This window comes from Lepidochelys olivacea, assembly GCF_965140295.1.
Source record: "Lepidochelys olivacea isolate rLepOli2 genome assembly, chromosome: 6".
Classification (NCBI taxonomy): Eukaryota; Metazoa; Chordata; order Testudines; family Cheloniidae; genus Lepidochelys; species Lepidochelys olivacea.
The window spans coordinates 17,324,730-17,344,259 of record NC_140416.1 but is presented as its reverse complement, the minus strand read 5'-3'; the positions used below and the strand labels follow the sequence as shown (position 1 = coordinate 17,344,259).

Genomic DNA, 19,530 nt, shown 5'->3' with positions numbered 1-19,530 from the left:
TATATAAATTTACACTGGTATTTGCATGCAGCAGGCATTTAATGGGAAAGCAAAATCCATTTCATTCCCCTCTTTCATCAGCAGCTATGCAAACCACATGCAGAACATTTCTCCAGTAAACTTGTTCTTAGGGGCCAGCTGCTCTCACTCTCCAAGATAGATTTTCATGATGCAGTTTCAGTGAGTAAAACATGTTAACCCCAAAATCCTAGCAAAGCTTGGATGATATTGAAACACGTAAACCACACGGAAAATAAAAGCATAATGCAGAGTTCAGTCACAGGACAAAAGCAAACTGAGCCTGCAATGCCCTCTGCAGGCTGCCAGAGAACTGTTCTATAAACTCCTACAAAGTTTCATGCCATTTGAAACATCAAGTGGGAAAAAAAAAAGTCCTAGAAACATCACTGATGGATTAGATGACCCAGTAGAGAAGACCTTTCTAAGACACATAAACTAGCTATTTAATCTATTTCCCAGCCCTGTGACAAGATTGGTTTCTTTATCTGGGACACATCCCTGATAAAATTTCCAGTAACTTTAATCAGCTCCAATGTCAGCAATTCCACAGCCTCCCTTGGCAACTTGTTCCATAGCTGAAATGGAAAATTCTTCTGAATATTAACCTACATTCTTAAACCCATTGCAAGTGGTTTTGTTCTTATTGACTAACACAGCTACAGTAGCCATTATAGTCTTTGACCAAATTACATCATCAATGCTCTTCAGGGTGTACTGCACACACATCTTCTAACTAAAGCATAAACATTCCAATGATGTAGTTATTTAATTCGATGCTTATTACCCAAAGCACACTCTTTTCTATTTAATACTAATCTGAAACTAAGACACATCTTCGGAAATTATCCTTTCTGCTATGGAACAACATGAGATTTGAATTATTAATAGTTATTCTCTCACTTATTTCTCATACTATATACCATTGTGAGCTAACATATTGTTAAGCAACTGTATTGCATAATAGTAGGGGAAAGGGTCAGAGTGGAAAGTGTTATTTGAGTGTCTAAAGTTAATTTTTGCATGTAGATTTTTGGTAGGGAATGTATGAACTGTTAATACTATTCAAATATTTGGGCTAGATTTTCTGGGGCAGCACTGATGAATGGGCCTAAAGGAACTACTTATAACTCCTTGATTTGCTACCCTGCCATAGCTTAGAGCAGCCTCCCAGTGTTCTACTCCATACCAGCTGGCAGTGGTCCCCAAGCCACACCTCTTCTTCCCCACTCTCAACATGCCCCTACACAGGGGCTGCAGGAGATTTAGTTTAGATGGTCGGTATATTATTATTATTATTATTATTTGTATAACGGTAGCACCCGGGAGCCCAAGTCATGGATCAGGACCCCATTATGCTATCAGGGTTCCCATGCCCCAGGGGACTCCACAGCTGAGGACGTGCAGTGGGCTTCTGTTTCCTTTGGGCTGAGGCAGGGTGGACCAGTGATCCTGGCAGGTTCCATACATGTCTCGGGATGAATCATAGAATATCAAGGTTGGAAGGGACCTCAGGAGATCATCTAGTCCAACCCATTTCCAGAGATGCACCAGGTTTTCTTTTTTAACTGTAATAGTCTTGGCATTATTTTTGTTACCTTTGGTAGCAACCTTTAATGTCAAGTTAACCAGTTTTCTACCTGGAAATATTGGAGTAGCTCCACTGCACTATCAATCATTACATTATGTGGGGCAGCACTGGGAACGGGAGTGGGCTTGCGGTGGGCACGCATTTCGCCACCCCCTGTTTTCAATAGCCACAGTCTGGTAGCGTACGCTTGTCGCCTTCCCCTTCGCTACTTTGTTGTCTTCATAACCTCCAGTTCCCTGTTCCAGGAACACGTCTCCCTCCACTCTCCAGGGGTCACGTAGTTTCAGCAGCAGTGTTTCCAGTGTCGTCGCTTTCCAACTCCCCCTCTCACGTCAGTGCCTGGGGGAAACGCTGCCCGTTCCTCTTCTCGTCTCCTCTCTCCTCCCGCAGGGCAGAGACTGTCAGACCGCCCCGCCGCAGGGCGCTTTCCCCAGGCTGACACCGACTGCAGGGAGACAGGCGCTTTTCGATTCTTCCCCGCGCACGAGCCCCACTGCAATAGCCACGTGCCTTCGCGCAGCAAGTCGATTTGGAGCAGGAAAAGGCTAATGCACACCCCGGAGGAAGCGATCATGCGGCTGATTGTCAACATACGCTGCTACACCGAGTTCCCCGGCAGCCAGTGCCTTCGTACAGCCGCGAGCACTGTATGGGAGCCAGACTTTTGCTTTCCTTTGGCCTTCGGAGATTTCCGTGTGTCTGGAGCAGAGGAAGAGGTAAAACCCACCCCGCTGAATCCACGCTCCGGTGGCTAGCCTGAGACTCTGCCAGTGCCGCGGTGTTCACACACAGCTCTATCTGGTGTGCTAGGGTAACCCCTGCTTGCACGGCGCTGTCTGCCCAGGCTGGGGGGCTCCCTCTTAGCTGCAGTGTCGATGTACCCTGGATCTCCACCCCCACAGGCTGGGTGTTCCTCACCCATTCCTACCAGGCAGGATATTGCTGTACCTGGAGTCCCTCCCTGCCAGTCTTTTACCAGTTATTTCCTCTGAGTAGGGGGAATCCCTGCTCAGTGTGGGTAGGTTTTCCCAGACCCTTCTTAATAAAGAGCGAGCTGAAGTCCACCCATCCACCTCACTTTATCATTGGAGCCATGGCCCCTCTTGGCTGGGGGACAGGGCAGTGTGTTGTGCCCTAAGAGGCTCCCTTTGGTGGTCTCCCTGCTGAATTAAAATGGAAGCCAGCCAGCTCCAGAAGATAAAGGGAAGAGGAGGTAGTAAAAGGCTGACAGTCCCGTGGCCACCAAAGGCTCTCAAAGGTAATGGAGGAGATGGAACCAGGAGGATTGGGGTGCAGCCAGGGGCTGGGGGAAGGGGGGAAATGGTGCCTCAGTTGTTGGACAGCACCCTGTATAATGTGGTTTTATTGGTGAGCAGTGACACTGCCAGGGAAGCTGAGATGGGGCGGGGGGGGGAGAAGGGTGTCAGAGGAGCCACAAATGAGGACAGCCACCTTTTTGGGTGGTATGGGGTTTGGATGGCTAGAGGGAACTAAGGAAGATAGCACTACAGAGAGGTTGGGGTAGCTAAGAGGGGGTAGGGGCCCAGTTGGAGAAACCGGGGGAAAGGGAAGTTGGGGAACTGGGAAGTAGGGGTCTGATGGCAGGAGGAGGTTGGCCTGAAAAGGCTGTTTTGGCAGTGGGAGTTAGTCCTGACATAACACTGCCATAGACTTGCCATTTGTTCTATTCCCTGGAGTCACACTGAATCAGAGTCTGAGCAATAAGCAATTCGGCTTGCTCTATGGTTATCATTTGTCATCAGCCCTGGCCATGCTTTGTAGGGGGGTAGATCACAGCCATTCAACTTTAATTTCCTTGACAGAATTTATTTTAGTGTGGGTGGGAAGGGGTTTCGCTTCAGCAGGCCTTTCATTAACCCTTGGCCAGATCTCCACATCCAGCTATCTCCCTTGGGTTAGTGAGCACTTGTGTGTAATAGAAATGAAAACCTTGGAAGCAGGGCTGTCAATTAATCGCAGTTAACTCACAAAATTAACTACAAAAATTATTCACGATTAATCGCATTGTTAAACAATAGAATACCAATTGAAATTTATTACATATTTTTGGATGTTTTTCTACATTTTCAAGTATATTGATTTCTATTACAACACAGAACACAAAGTGTACACTGCTCATTTATATTATTTTTATTACAAATATTTGGACTGTAAAAATGAGAAACAAAAGAAATTGTATTTTTCAAGAAACATCATACAAGTACTGTAGTGCAGTAGTTTTCAAACTTTTTTTCTGGCAACCCAGTTGAAGAAAATTGTCAATGCCTGCGACCCAGTGGAGCTGGGGATGAGGGTTTGAGGCTCCAGGTTTTTGGGGGGCTCAGGGCTGGGGCAAGGGATTGAAATGTGGGGTTGGGGCATAGGCTTACCTCCGGTGACTCTTGGTCCGCAGCGCAGCTGGGGTGCAAAGGCAGGCTTCCTGCCTGCCCTCCCACTGTGGACTGCACTGAAACCCGGAAGCAGCCAGAAGCAGGTCCGGCTCCTAGGCAGAGGCGTGCAAGCAGCTCCGCGCAGCTCTCACCTGCAAGTACCGCACCCCCTTCCCCAGCTCCCATTGGCCGGCCAATGGGAGTGAGGAGCTAATGCTCAGGATGCGGGCAGCATGCAGAGCCCCATGGCCCCCTTGCCTAGGAGACGGACCGATGCTGGCCGCTTCTGGGGTGCAGCATGGTGTCAGAACAGGTAGGGACTACTAGTTGTCGCCTCCCCCTGGGTACTGAGCAAGTTGACCCAGTGCCTTGCATTCTGCGACCTACACTGGGTCGTGACCCAAAGTTTGAAAACCACTGTAGTGCAATCGCTTTATCTTGTTTCAGAGTAACAGCCGTGTTAGTCTGTATTCGCAAAAAGAAAAGGAGTACTTGTGGCACCTTAGACACTAACCAATTTATTTGAGCATAAGCTTTCGTGAGCTACAGCTCACTTCATCCGATGGATGTATGCATCCGATGAAGTGAGCTGTAGCTCACGAAAGCTTATGCTCAAATAAATTGGTTAGTCTCTAAGGTGCCACAAGTACTCCTTTTCTCTTTATCTTGAAAGTGTAACTTACAAATAGACTTTTTTTGTAATATAACTGCGCTCAAAAACAAAACAACGTAAAACTTTAGAGCCTACAAGTCCAGTCAGTCCTGCTTCTTGTTCAGCCAATCACAAAGACAAAAAAGTTTGTTTACATTTACGGGAGATACTGCTGCCTGCTTCTTATTTCCAATGTCACCTGAAAGTGAGAAAAGGCATTCTCATGGCACTTTTGTAGCTGGCTTTACAAGGTATTTACATGCCAGAGACACTAAACATTCATATGCCCCTTCATGCTTCAGCCATCATTCCAGAGGACACGCTTCTATGCTCATGACGCTCATTAAAAAATGTGTTAATTAAATTTGTGACTAAACTCCTTGGAGGAGTCTCCTGTTCTGTTTTACCCGCATTCTGCTATATATTTCATGTCCTAGAAGTCTCGGATGATGACCCAGCACATGTTCGTTTTAAGAACACCTTCACAGCAGATTGGACAAAATACAAAGAAGGTACTAACATGAGATTTCTGAAAATAGCTACTGCACTCGACCCAAGGTTTAAGAATCTGCAGTGCTGTCCAAAATCTGAGAAGGACAAGGTGTGGAGAATGCTTTCAGAAGTCTTAAAAGAGCAGCACTCCAATGCAGAAACTACAGAACCCAAACCACCTAAAAAGAAAATCAACCTTCTGTTGGAGGCATCTGACTCAGATGATGAAAATGAATATGCATCAGTCCACACTGCTTTGGATCGTTATCGAGCAGAACCTGTCATCAGCATGGAAGCATGTCCTCTGGAATGATGGTTGAAGCACGAAGGGACATATGAATCTTCAGCGCACTTGGCACGTAAATATCATGACACTAGCTACAACAGTGCCATGCAAATGTCTGTACTCACTTTCAGGTGACATTGTAAACAAGAAGCGGGCAGCATTATCTCCTGCAAATTGTAACCAAACTTGTTTGTCTGAGCAATTGTCTGAAGTAGGACTGAGTGGACCTAAATTCCCTGTAAGCTGCAGAACCCACCCAGTGGGGACCTACTGCGGCCAGGGGAGGGGTGACTCTCGCCTGGCCACAACCCAGGCCCAGACCTGCCGCGGCCCTCCCCCTTGCCCAAACCTAGCCATGGCCAGGGAAGGGGTGCCTGTCCACGACCCCAGCCCAGGTGCTGCTGCAGGGAGAGAGAGCTAGGGGGAGTCCTCTCTCCCCGCTGTATCCCCAGAGCACCCTCCTGCGGAGCCCAACCCCTCATCCCCAGCTCCACCCCAGAGCCTGCACCCCCAGCCAGAGTCCTCATCCCCTGCACCAGCCCTGAGCCCCTCATGACTGGCCCCAACCCCAAGCGCACACCTCCAGCCAGAGCCTTCATCCCTCCCCTCACCCACCTCCAAACCCTCTGCCCCAGCCCTGAGTCCCTCACCCCCATCACCTCCATATTGGTGCACATAACAAAATTCATTCCGCACCCATGTGGGGAAAAATTAGAGGGAACACAGGAGTTGACCTGTAGACTCTAAAGTTTTACATTGTTTTATTTTTGAATGCAGGGGTTTTTTTTTTGTACATACACATGTAGAGTTAAGTTCAACTTTCATGATAAAGAGTGCACTATGCTATTTGTATGAGGTGAATTGAAAAATACGATTTTTTTTTTTTACAGGGCAAATATTTGTAATAAAAATATAAAGTGAGCACTGTACACTTTGTAATTGAAATCAATATATTTGAAAATGTAGGAAACCATCAAAAATATTTAAATAAATGATATTCTATTATTAACAGCATGATTAATCACACAGTTAATTTTTTTAATTGTTTGACAGCCCTACTTGGAAGATAATGGGTGAAGGGTTGCAGATGGGCCAGTGTATCTATACATCTCATATGAGTGGCTATTTGTTTTCTGGCAGTTTATATAGCTAGCTGGCTATAGTTTAATTATATACAGTGCCCCTCAGGCTGGAGAGTTTTCTGGACTTTTCCAGCTTGTTCTCTCTCCCCTCTCTGGTTTTCTATAGAGCCCATCATTATAGCATCAAAATGTTCCATGAGGATTTAGCAGCATGACTCATTACAATCTGTGGGTAGGCTTGGCAGGATTCAATTTAAATCATTAGTCATTGGTACACGTCAGTTTCACCTGACACTGAAATCAACAACAACAAAAAAATATTGAGGTTAGCAAGCACAGCTTCCCCCACACCTAGTGCCTGCAGGGAACCGGTGTCACCCACCCTGCAGGGAACCCTCAGTAGCCCTGCTGTCACAGCAACACTCACTCACTGGCCAGGAGTGCTGGGGCTATCCCTGGCAAGAGCCATTCAATAGCAAGGTGGCTTCCCCCATGGCCAGGGTCTTGTCCTCCTACCTGGTTGGGATTCACTGCTCCACGGGGCCAGGATTGCAGGATTGCACCTGACTCCCAGGTATCTCAGGCCCCTTGGCAGCACTAGGAGCCCCCTATAACTCTTCTATCAGTGCTGCCCTAAGCCTTCCCCCCGCTTATTTTCCTGCAACTGTGAAAATTCAAATAGATAAATATTGGGAACTTTAAAATATCTGTTGAAATGACAAAAAATAAAAACTGGATTCTGCCAAGCCTATCTCTGGCCCAGGTGCATGCAAGCTGTGCTCAGCAGCCCTCCCAGGGGCTGGGTTTTAGGAAGCTTTCTGCAGTCTCTCCATACCGACCGTAATTGTCCTCCAGGGACCATCATGCTGGCCAAGGATTGCCAGAGATGGCACACTTCAGCCAGGCTCCCTGCTTGTCCCTGCCCTGGAATACTTACTACACTGGGCTGGGTAGCAACAGGTGGCACAGAGCCAGCTAGGCCATTGTTAAACCATTGGGGCCCCTCTACGCAGAGGGTATCCCCAGCTGGACGTTTAAACCGATTGCCTGTCCTGGTGGAACCAGAGCATCAGCTTCAGGGGATTTGGATCAGGCCAGTAGGGCAGGGATGAAGGGTACAGGAGCATGCTTCCCCAGCCACTTCTTGGGAACATGCAAAACGGAGGCGGAAACCTCTCTCCAATCCCGAGACACACAAAAAGGACATCTCTTCCCCTTTGATATAGGCAGCAACTGTCATCAGCTGCACTGGTAAAATCTCCGGTCACCACAGATTGAGCTTTCCAGGGGACCGATACACATTTGCCTGAAAACTGTTGCCTGGTGGGGCATGGCTACCACTATTGCAGAGGTCCTTTAAGCTGTCCCCTGATGGCTGGTTTCCATGCTCTGAAGCGGCAGCATGGAGGAGACGATCATCGGTGCATTGCAAAGCGTAGAGTAGACCATCCAAGTCCTCTTTCACAGAAGGACTCGCTAGGGAGGCAGGCAGTGGTCAGCTGTTTATTTAAAAGATAAACAGGTATCACTTTCAAGTTATAAAATAATAACCTAATGCCAAGCTAAATAAACCTCAAGGCCAAAAGCTGACGAGTTTGTTAGCCTAGGACACAGGTACTGTATTACCAAGCTAATAGAGAACGCCACCATTGTATTGTTTTACTGAAACATAGCTGCCTCCCCACCCTTGATATTCTTCAGTCCACCTGCTCTTCCCTGCCCCTAGAAGAAGTCAATAAACCCAGACTAGCAGGGGGGAAGAAAGGCCAACCAGGTGTGAAATGTTGCTCAAGGGCACAGATGGTGAAAACTAATTGCCCCTTATCTGTACTTCTTCCCTATGTTTCTGAGCAACTTTGCTTCCTGCTTGCTCCACCTCCTTCTCCAGGTTCATTAACTGCAGCACTGAAGGGTGGAGTCTCACATATGCCTCCATGTCCCTTACATGTAACTAGTCTTTTTACAGCTGGGAAATGGGGGGAGAAAGGGTTAAAAATAGACAGATTAAAATGCAATTCTTAATAGGGGTGAGGGGCTAAAACTGCCTCAGGGTCAAGGACAACTAGGTGGGGTGTATCACAGTCCTGGTAAAGTTTCCCCTACTGGACTCTCATCACACTGGGCCAGCTATGCTTTAAGCTTTCTCCTTAGTCTAGGTAGGCTCCAGAACTCTCTCTTGCTTTGTCCTCCTCTCTGAGCACAGGCAACCTGTTACTCCGTCACAGAAATGGGGCCTGATGATCCAGCTGTCCTAAGCTCCCAGGACCAGTGCTAAATTCCCCGCATCCCAAAGGGCAATCCAGTTGCTGAAGCACACCCAAGCTCATGCTCAAATAAATTGGTTAGTCTCTAAGGTGCCACAAGTATTCCTTTTCTTTTTGCGAATACAGACTAACACGGCTGTTATTCTGAAACCATTTAACATGTGATGGGCAAAGCACATAACACACAGGCATTGCACAAATGGATTCTAAAACAGTTACTCTTTATTTTAGCCAATACAAGAAATATACAGCTCTAGGTAAAATGATACAATTACCTAGACATTTCCATACCCCAGGTTCCTAAACGCTTTTGAGGATTGTTGGGCTTAGGCCACAATCTTTTAAGGGGTCTCGGAGCGGAGCCTCGCCATCCCCCCTCCTGCTGAATCTCCTCTCACCACTACCTCTCAGATAAGAGGCTAGAGATTCTTTATTTTATACTCTTCAATCCCCTTTCTCAGGTGACCCCCTGATTAGGATTATCTGGTGATTTAAATCCACCACCAAGAGATCAATTGCTCAGTTACCACCTCCTGGAGTTCAGAGTTGAAAAACTGGTTTGCCCAGAGCAGTAGCCATCACTTTGTCCAAGGGTGCTCCATTTCAATGGACAATCATCAATGTTTAATGACCCTCTAATGTTAGCCCTGTGCCAGGTGCAATAATTTCTCCTGTCACCTCCTGTGGGTTTTAGCTCAATATGGAGGGAAAAGACATCAGAGAAGGGAAGCGCCACACATTCAAAATGAAGTTTGCTGACTGACCCAGATATAGAGTCCCCACTATCAAACAGAATTCATAAGCTGTACAGATTCTCCAGATTGTCACAGGGAAATATTAGTTCAGGGGAGAAGAAGGATAGGGTTGTGAAATAGAGGTGGCCATGTTTGCTGCAGGGAATATGGGATGAGGAAGGTCAGAGGGCAGTAACAAATCAGAATGGTGGGATTTATAGTAGACAGTTCATTTATAGTAGAATTGCTATACATTTAGAGAAAATACAGTAATTACACAGATCAATATAACCTGATTGGTTGAGGACTATTAGCCAACAAGTACAGGAATTGCATAAAAAATACAGCTAATATTTTCAAACGTGAGCCCATGAATTCAGATACCTAACTACAGGCTTTAGTCCCTAACTAAGTGGCATGATATTCAGAAGTGCCTTTAATGGGACTTCTCCTGTGCTCAAAGTTAAGCATGTGTAGGTGTCTGCAGGCTCAGGCAGTAAGGAAGTTATCAAAATAAAGACTTACTCCATCTGTTTTTTTTTTCCCCCAGGAAATCTGCTCTGGCACTTTGTACCAGAGCTAACCAAGATCTGCTCATGTTAGGCTTCATTTGTTACAATCACAATAGGTCTGATAAAGTTGCACCATAAATTAAAAGAAAAACTAAACACCTTAGCACAACATTGTTCTGCTGTCCTCTCCGGAGCCTAACAGAATTCAGATACAATGCAAAAGAGGGGAATCACCAATAAAATACACAGGAGGAGGGAAAATGACCAAAAATGTGTGTGTGTGTGTCTCTCTATCAGGCATTGTGTGTATAACGGCAAATTTTGTCGCCAAACAGCAGTGGTTGCATAGAAACCAAGGCAGGAAATAGCTAGCTGCTGTCTCTCACTGACTCCCTTTTCAGAGATCTGTACACAGCCAAACAAGTATTGCAGGATTGGCAAAACCTGATTCTAGTTTAACTTTTCCTTTTGGGGGATGGGAGCTGCAGAGGCTAATCTGTGGAGGAATGGCTGGTTGTAATTAATCAGAGAATCATCATTTGAATTAGGAAGAGGGAATCTTATATTTTAAAAATAAAAAAAAACTGGAGGAGGGATTTACTTCTGAATTCACTGTTCATTGGGTCTAGCCTAGTAAACTATTTATACCCACACTTTAAAGCCATGGGCTTTTCCATGCTCCATCCCTGGAAAGTTGGGGGTGGGCTGGGATTACCCAAGGGATTTAAGTGTTTGGATATAAACATAAGGACGAATGAGAAAGGGAGTGGCTAGCAGGCTAGAGTGAGGAAGCAGTTTAGAGAGATGACACATAGAATCCAGTAACTCATATGAATGTAGTTCATGCAATAAGAGGATGGATGTGTCATGGAAGCCTCCCCATTTCTCCTGCCTGTGTTCTGGGTTTGTATTTAGCATCTGGGAAAGCCCTGTGATGGCCGCACCTTCTTCCAAAATAATCACCATAGCAGCAAACAGGGCAAACTTTCACCAGCCTATCTTGAAGCTTTCCACTCCTTTTACATGTGAAATGGCTGAGAACAGAGGCTTCTCAGCCTTAGGACATACAGCTCAACTATGCTCAGTATCTTTCAAAGTGTTTCACTAACAGAAGGAGAGATTCAGAGGTACAGGGCCAGGGAGAAAGGCTGTTGCCCGTAGGGTTTGTAAAAGAGATGGAGGTAGACACACTTACAGGGACATAAACCCGCTTAGCAATTTCCCTGAGAGCTGAACATTTTTAAGCCTCTGAAAATTGTTTTTTTAGACTCTTCAACCAAAACAAACATGTTCTCCGCAATGGTATCTGGGATTCCCCTTCACACTGCTGTCTTAGTTCCCTGGTAACTCTGTGTCCTCTCTCATTAGATTCCTCTCTACTAGCATCTAGGCTGCTTCCCTGAGGGGAACATTCCCTACTGTCCCTGGGGAGCATTTGGGCACTGATATTGGGTGAAGAGGGGGATTTATTTTTCTTCAGGGTGGAAAACCTAAGAATGCCAGTCCAGCTCCTCACAGGTATTTAGGCCCCTAACTCCCAGGATCTGGGTCAGCATGTCCAGTATTTTGTCTAGCACCGCCAGCACTAGTTTCTTTAGCGCCAACTCTTTCCAGCCCCACCCGCAATCTCCCATCCGTGCACTCAGCAAAATGTGCCTTTTTGGCCTTTACCCCAGAGCTTGAACGGAAGTAATTTCACAGGGATGTATGGGAGACAATTACTTTTTCCTTTCTAGCCTTTCCATACAGATATTAAATTTAGCAAGAGAAATTGTGTTGTCTCTCGGTTGATCTACCTGTTAGCCACCCCCTTATGCCTTCTTCTTTTAATCTTCCTCTATCCTCACTCAGTCAGCTCTGTCCCCCTGCTTTCTGGCCAAGGAGAGGGCTCCTCTTTTATTTATGTATTTATTTGGCAGCTGATGTCTGAAGGGGAAGGAGTGAAAGTGTTTATATTGCACTGAGTTACTTTATAACTCATTAATACAACATAGAGAGTGGGAGGGCTATACACCAGGGAGATAATTATTGTTAGTATAGTGTTGCAAGGCTCTTTAAGACTATAGGAGACAGTCCCCATCCCCACCCCAAAGAACTTACAGTCTGAGACCCTGGTCTTGCAATGAGCTCTGCATAGGACTTAGAATGGGTGCAGTACAGGGGTCCACCTGCCTAGCATTCATTGCAGGATCAGAGCCTGTGTTTAGACTTAACATGACAAGTGATAAGAGGGAAGGTAGAACAAAGGCTATATTTAAGACTGTGACAGATATTGCAACCCTGGGCAGTATTTTAATTTTATGAATGGTTTGTGTATCATTGTGTTTGACTCCTTGGGGGAGGGTTACCATAGCTCCTACAGAAATTAAAACAATAGGGGGTGGTTATCCCTGAGATTGTAAACAACTCGGGAGAGGCACCACCCCTTGCGGTGGTTTGCACATACTAGCTCCAGCTGTGTTTTCCAGAGACTAGGAAATAAAGAAAGGGCTTTTGGTATAAAAGGATAAGCTTGAATTGATGCATGGCCTTTATTTTGATTCACTAAATGTACATGACTCTCTATCCAAGGGAAGGTGCTAACCTTTGCTGAAGCATTGAAAGGGCTGTTAGCCAGGTATGTTTAATGTGGGTTTAAATCTGTTTATTGTCTTTGTTTTGTCTATAATGTTTTCACCTAAAGAATAAAGGTGCTTGTTTAGAAAGAGCTGTGTGGTAACTTGTAACTGCGGGCAATACGCCGGTCATAGCCCTTGGAAAGAAAGCAAAGCATGGGTGGGGGCTTTAGGCAGACTGGGGTGCTAGGATATCAGAGAGCTGTGCAGCCTTAAAACCCCAGTCAAGGAGGGAGAGCGATCCAGATGTCTGCTCAAGAGCGGTGGGAGCTGGAAACCTTAAGTTGGTGCCCTTGAGGGGTGCCGGAGGGAGAACATAGGTGCACTTCTCACTGAAACTGTGAGACAGCCTAAAAGTGACCTGTTTTTTCTCTGTACGAGTTCTTTAGTAAGCTAGGTTTCAGAGTAGCAGCCGTGTTGGTCTGTATCCGCAAAAAGAAAAGGAGGATTTGTGGCACCTTAGAGACTAAGGTGTCACAAGTAGTCCTCCTTTTTCTTTTTTCAGTAAGTCAGGTGCTAGGAGCTGGGTAGCAGAAGCTGAGGAAGGATTAGGAGAGCAAAGGGGGCAGCAGGGACCGACCAGCACGCAGCTAATCTGAAATACCCTGCAGGGCAATGGCTATATCAGCCTGTGCCTTTAAGAGTGGGTCATAGATGCCTCCCTCCGAGCTATAGTCCCGCTTCAGGCGAGGGACGCAGCTAGGAGGAAACCCCACTTGCTCATGTGAGACAGTGGGCAAGCCTGAGCCGGGCCCCAGCTTGAGCTGCCAAGAGAGCTCTCTAGCCAGAGCCAGCTGCGCCTCACTTCCCTCGCCCACCCTCCCCGCCTGGGGGAGCGGCTCTGCTGGGCACTTGACTGCTCTCCACCAGTAGACACCGCTGTTGCAGGCAGGAGGAGGGGACTGTGGTCGCCAGGGCAGGGCTGTCTCCAGCGGAGCAGGAATTCCGCTTCTCTCTTCAGGCCGAGACAGGGGATCTGGTAGGAACAGGATCTTTTCCTCTCTCTCTTTGCTAAATGCTCTGATCAAGCTGTAGCTTTATGCCTGTTAATCGCAGCGCAGGCCTCTGGCTGGCGTGTTCTAGGTGCAGGGTTAGACATGCTTTGGCTGAGCCTGGATTTTGCAAATCCTGCGAGGGGTTGTTGGGGGGGAAATCGGTCTCTTGAATTTATGCATAGTTGGCAATGTGATTTCAGGACTGAAATGCAAAAGAGGGGTGGGGATGCTTCGTTTCTTGTCCAGATTGGTTAGGAGAAATACACTGAATTGACTTAAATCCAAGCCACTTATGGGTGTGCTTTGTCTGCAATGCTGGTATCTAATCAGGGCTTAATTTTTGCCCCTGCACCTCGAGGCTTGGCAGTTCGTTGCCCTGGCACTTCTGGGCTTGCTGCGTCAGTTATGAAAGTAAAAAAAAATTGTGTGAGCCCCAACTCCTCTTCCACTACCAGTTAAGTACTGTATCTCGTTATTCCACTGTATTTTTAACGCACCCATCTTTGACTCAGTTTGCTGTTGGGGTGGGTTACCATGCTGTCAGGCCTAAAACGTGGTGACTCCCCAATGGTCAGGGATACTAAATGGAAGTGTTTCAATAAAATCCTTGAACCACTTCCTGCTTTTCATCCTCAGAGCACAGGGACTTCTTTTTAGCCTCTTCTGTATAGGTGTTTCTCCCGTGCTCATTCTTGAGGAGAGTTTGGTTTTTAAGGCCTGAATCACTGTTTGATTCCACACTAACCTGCTAGCATTTGGTCCCGAGAAGGATCTGTTGAGAACCCTGGTAAAAGTGTATAACAAAAGCTGCAATGCCTTCCTCGGACACCTTAGTGCTGAGAAACTTGTTTGCCACCAGGGACTTTTAGATCACAACAGCAATAATTGGCACTTTGCTGTGGTGGTCTATGCTGGATATGCAGATGTGGTATACTCCCGATACTGTTCCAGTTCATTCGAATACCCTGACATGGCTGCAAAATCAGCTGCTCATAGTTAGGCTTATTTTTTAAATATTAGATTAAAGTTTTTTTCAGCGTTCTCATAGATATTAAGCTCAGAAGGGAACATTATGATCATCTAGTCTGACCTCCTGCACAATGCAGGCCACAGAACCTCACCCCCTTTTCCCAAAATACTTTTTAGCCCCCGCTCCCCCATTCTAGTTGATTTGTGTAGACTGTGGCTTTTTAGCCTTTAAGTTAGGTATGCATATGCAATAAAAGCCCCTTTGTTATATTGAATTATTGGCAGTATTGAGGCAGTGACTGCAGGTTGTATTACACCCTTTGTAACTGAGCTTTCTGTTCTCTTTTTGTGGGTCCTGCAGTACTTTTCTTTTCAAAAAGTTTGTATTGGGCATTTTCATTGTACATTGTCCGCTTAGTCATGTGCTCTCTGCATGTGCATCATTCCCTCAAAACTGCTTTGAGTAGTATTTTACAGTGTTTGCCTATTTGGATGTAGGTATTTATTTAAGCTGCATAACCCTAGATATGAGGCAGCAATCTATATGATTTTATTAAGATAGTATTTATACAGCATCCTACAGTAATTTATAGAACAATTAAATGACAGTGTCCCAGACCTAAACCAGAACTTACTTGTAAGATCTTTAACATGACAAGTGATCACAAAGGAATGTGGGCTTTGATTAGTGGTTACTTTTGTTTGCTTTGGGTTTAATAGGATGCTGTGTAAGTTACCTTTTTTGTAAATATTCATGGCTATTAACAAAGCCAAATTTTCTGCTGTGTAAATGGGTAAAACACAATTTCATAATCAAGGTGGGCCATTAAGCAAATGGTGTAGTTTCTTTTGGTAACCCTCAGTGGGATCAGAGGGTAATGGCTCACCAGCAACCACACAACAGAACCACTAACCCAGGAACTTATCTTTGCAACAAAGCCTGTTGCCAACTGTGTCCACATATCTATTCAGGGTACACCATCATAGGGCCTAATCACATCGGCCACACTATCAGAGGCTCGTTCACCTGCACATCTACCAATGTGATATATGCCACCATGTGCCAGCAATGCCCCTCTGCCATGTACATTGGTCAAACTGGACAGTCTCTACATAAAAGAATAAATGGACACAAATCAGACGTCAAGAATTATTATAACATTCGAAAACCAGTTGGAGAACACTTAATCTCTTTGCAAAAAAAAAAAGGAGTACTTGTGGCACCTTAGAGACTAACCAATTTATTTGAGCATAAGCTTTTGTGAGCTACAGCTCACTTCATCGGATGCATACTGTGGAAACTGCAGAAGACATTATATACACAGGTTTCAGAGTAACAGCCGTGTTAGTCTGTATTCGCAAAAAGAAAAGGAGTACTTGTGGCACCTTAGAGACTAACCAATTTATTTGAGCATGAGCTTTCGTGAGCTACAGCTCACTTCAGTAGCTCACGAAAGCTCATGCTCAAATAAATTGGTTAGTCTCTAAGGTGCCACAAGTACTCCTTTTCTTTTTATTATATACACAGAGACCATGAAACAATACCTCCTCCCATCCCACTCTCCTGCTGGTAATAGCTCATCCAAACTGACCACTCTCCTTACAATGTGTATGATTATCAAGGTGGGCCATTTCCAGCATAAATCCAAGTTTAACCAGAACGTCTGAGAGGGCAGGGGGGGTTGGAAAAAACAAGGGGAAATAGGCTACCTTGCATAATGACTTAGCCACTCCCAGTCTCTATTCAAGCCTGAATTTATGCAAGTGTCTTTCCTCCCACCCCCCACTTCCTGTGTTAGGTGGCCGCACTTATTTGTAGAGAATAAAAATAATTGACTCCCCACTCTTAGAGTGAAACTCCTGATGTACACACACCGAGGGGGAAAAGGAGCAGAAGATGGAGAGCAAAGGGGAAACACTGCAACAAATTGCATGGTGAGAGAGGAGCCAGGGAAAGGAGTAATGAGACAGTAAAAAAGGGAATAAGACAGAAGAGTTTAAAAAAAAAAAAAAATGTCCTGGTTAGTCCAGCCTAGGTCACTCCTACAATTGCTCCACCTTTCCTATGGGAGCTCCCCCTCTGAGTTCCCAAGTTGTGGGACGATCCTCCACTTCGCTTGGAGACCAGGGAGTCTGGAGAATTGATAGGGGCCTGTTCCCGTCTATCGGGCAGTGCCCCATCATCAGGATCTCAGAGCGCAGAAAGAGCTAGTGTAGGAATATTCCCGATTGTGCAGAAATCCCAGGAGTGGAGCTCTCATGCTGAAGGCAGGAGACTAGAACCATATAGGGAGGAACGGGGTGGTGGCACTTACCAAGAGGAGCCAAGCCAGATGGCGGGAAAAGGAATGAAGGCGATAGAACAAAGCATAGAAAGGGAAAAGGGGGAGGAGAGAAACAGTTGGTGACTTAAGCCTGGGCTACACTTGGGGAGGCAAGGTTCGAACTAAGATACACAACTTCAGCTACACTATTCACATAGTTGAAGTCTAAGTATCTTAGTTCGACTTACCTGGCTGTCCTCACAGCAGCAAGTCGACCGTGGCGGCTACCCTGTCAACTTCGCTTACTCCTCTTGCCAAGGTGGAGTACAGGCGTCGATTTGGGGTCGATTTATTGCATCTAGATGAGACTTGTTAAATCTATCCCCGATAGACTGATCACTACCCACCGATTTGGGTAGTGAAGACATACCCTTAGCATGACTAATGCCCTGTAGTTATATACACAGGAGATTGCTTAAGTGTTTCCACCACACCCCTGGAGTTTTCACAAGGGACACTAGGACCGCCCCTTTCTCTCATGGAAAAGTACTTGGGCTTTTCAGTGCTTGTAGATAGCAGGCAGAGCCTCACTTTGAGAGACCGTGTGCATGGAGTTCAGTTGCTCAACCTCTGAAGACAGAGTGGCTGAGTCATCCCTGCTGATCAGGGAGCCTAGGCATTTCAAGCATGAAGCTTAGACCCCTAAATCATCCCCCTCTAGCTAAGATAAGAGACAGGCTAAAAGAGGAAAAAACAAGTAATAGGTGCAAGGCACTATCCATTAATAGCAGAGAACCACCTTTTAAGCTGCTCCTGGCCAGAGCACTTTGGCACATGCTCACAAAGGTATTTAGGAGCCTAACTTTCCTATTGGGGGGGGGGGGAGCAGAAGCAACAGGATTCAACCAGCTAGGGCCTAGCTTTCACAAATGCTGAGCACTCTTCTCTCCAGCTGAAGCCAGTCAGAGCTACAGATGTTCAACACCTCTGGAAGTCAGGCCCAAAGACTACTTCACTATCATGTCACGCCTGACCTTTCTTGTGTCTCTGGGTAAGCAGAGAAGGGAGAACAGTCCTGGGAGGAGAAAGAGAATAGTCATTGAACAAAACAAGTGCAGGCAGATCAGAGCAGTGGCAGAGCATGTTATTGTGAGAGAATTCATCAGGTAGATATGTGGAGGAAGAAAGAGAAGGAGGACACTGTTTCCTCTCATTTTCCCCATAGATGAGAAGGAAGATCGAAAAGAGGGAAGAATAAAGGCCAAAAATAATGTGGGTTTGGGGAGCAAGTGGGAAAAGAAATCTAAAGGGACAGGAGGAGGTAAGGGAAAAGCATATTAGAGAGAGATGAAAACAAGGAGTTACTTAACATGGGGGTGGGGGGAGAGATTGTATGTGCGATTTTTAGCTCCCCACCTAAGCCCTGCTTGCACAATGAGCTCCCTAGGGACCACAGGGATCTCACAGAGTACTCATTGCAGGGCCATAAATATCACTGATAATTAGCTGGAGAGATGAACTCCAACACCTTTCCCCAACACGTCAGAATCCTTCATCCCCTTACCAAAGGAAGGAACAAAAGACTAATTTCCCCCCACCCCCAAAAGAAACTAAAACAAGACATGTATGGTGTCAGCTGTACTCTAGCATTAAGAGTTTATTGTAAAGGAAGACCGCTAATTGCCCACATCTTCAGCTATAATGTGGCACACAGGGGAAAAGAATACCTTAATCACATGCCCTTTATAATGGTGACCAAGAAGGATGAGCTTGCTAAGTAGGGTGGGTTCTTTGAAAAAGCTAGTCTGGGGGCCAATAAATTCGGCTGCTCTGGCCTAGGCGTCTTTGGCTCTGTTCGGATTCAAAAGCGGCTGAGTGAATCTCTGAGCTCAGAGAGAAGGTGGATGGGGAATCAGGGAAGGTTTTGCTCTATTATGATGATTCTATTTTATATATTGTATGTTTGTTTCTCCACTTACTATTTTGAATGTTTTGGGATTGCAGATAATTTTTTGGTTTGTACACAGAAACTTAATCCCTTTGGCTAACTAGGTTTCAATATTATGGCAGTGAGATGGGTTACAGACTTATAAAAAGTAGAATCCCTGCCTTCCAAGCTTCTGCTTTTGCCTATTTGTTTTGGGAGAGTTGGTGAATACTATGCAGTGTGTATGGTAAATATGGCTGTTAATGTTAGTCAGTACAAGTCATAGTCTCAGTTGGTATTGATTATTCTACTTCAACTGAGAATAGTGGCGCTCTACTGTTCTGTGTCAGCTGTGGGGCTAGCAGTGTCTGTTCCTTCTGACAGGTTTCAGAGTAGCAGCCGTGTTAGTCTGTATCCGCAAAAAGAAAAGGAGTACTTGTGGCACCTTAGAGACGAACCAATTTATTTGAGCATGAGCTTTTGTGAGCTACAGCTCACTTCATCGGATGCTTATGCTCAAATAAATGTTAGTCTCTAAACACATTTATTTGAGCATAAGCATCCGATGAAGTGAGCTGTAGCTCACAAAAGCTTATGCTCAAATAAATTGGTTCGTCTCTAAGGTGCCACAGGTCCTCCTTTTCTTTGTGTTCCTTCTGAGTGAGCTTTAAGAACATGAATCTATGTAGTAGTAGTTACCTGTAACACAGATGCTGGGAACTGTATGCTAGACTTAGAA

The 19,530-nt window shown here is 45.7% G+C and overlaps 1 protein-coding gene across 2 annotated transcripts in view; it reads left to right on the top strand.

The window, feature by feature from the left end:
• The first annotated feature begins 2,213 nt into the window (after positions 1-2,213).
• Positions 2,214-19,530, top strand: part of LOC311521810 (ribonuclease inhibitor-like) — a 35,078-nt gene continuing 17,761 nt past the window's right edge. Inside the window, exon 1 of one of the 2 annotated variants that reach the window (XM_084630422.1) lies at positions 2,214-2,325. In XM_084630422.1, the coding sequence (XP_084486548.1) occupies positions 2,259-2,325 (67 nt within the window). In that variant the 5' untranslated portion in view covers positions 2,214-2,258. Of the gene's footprint in view, positions 2,326-13,475; positions 13,616-19,530 lie in introns of those variants that run through there. The other variant, XM_084630421.1, reaches the window with a different exon arrangement.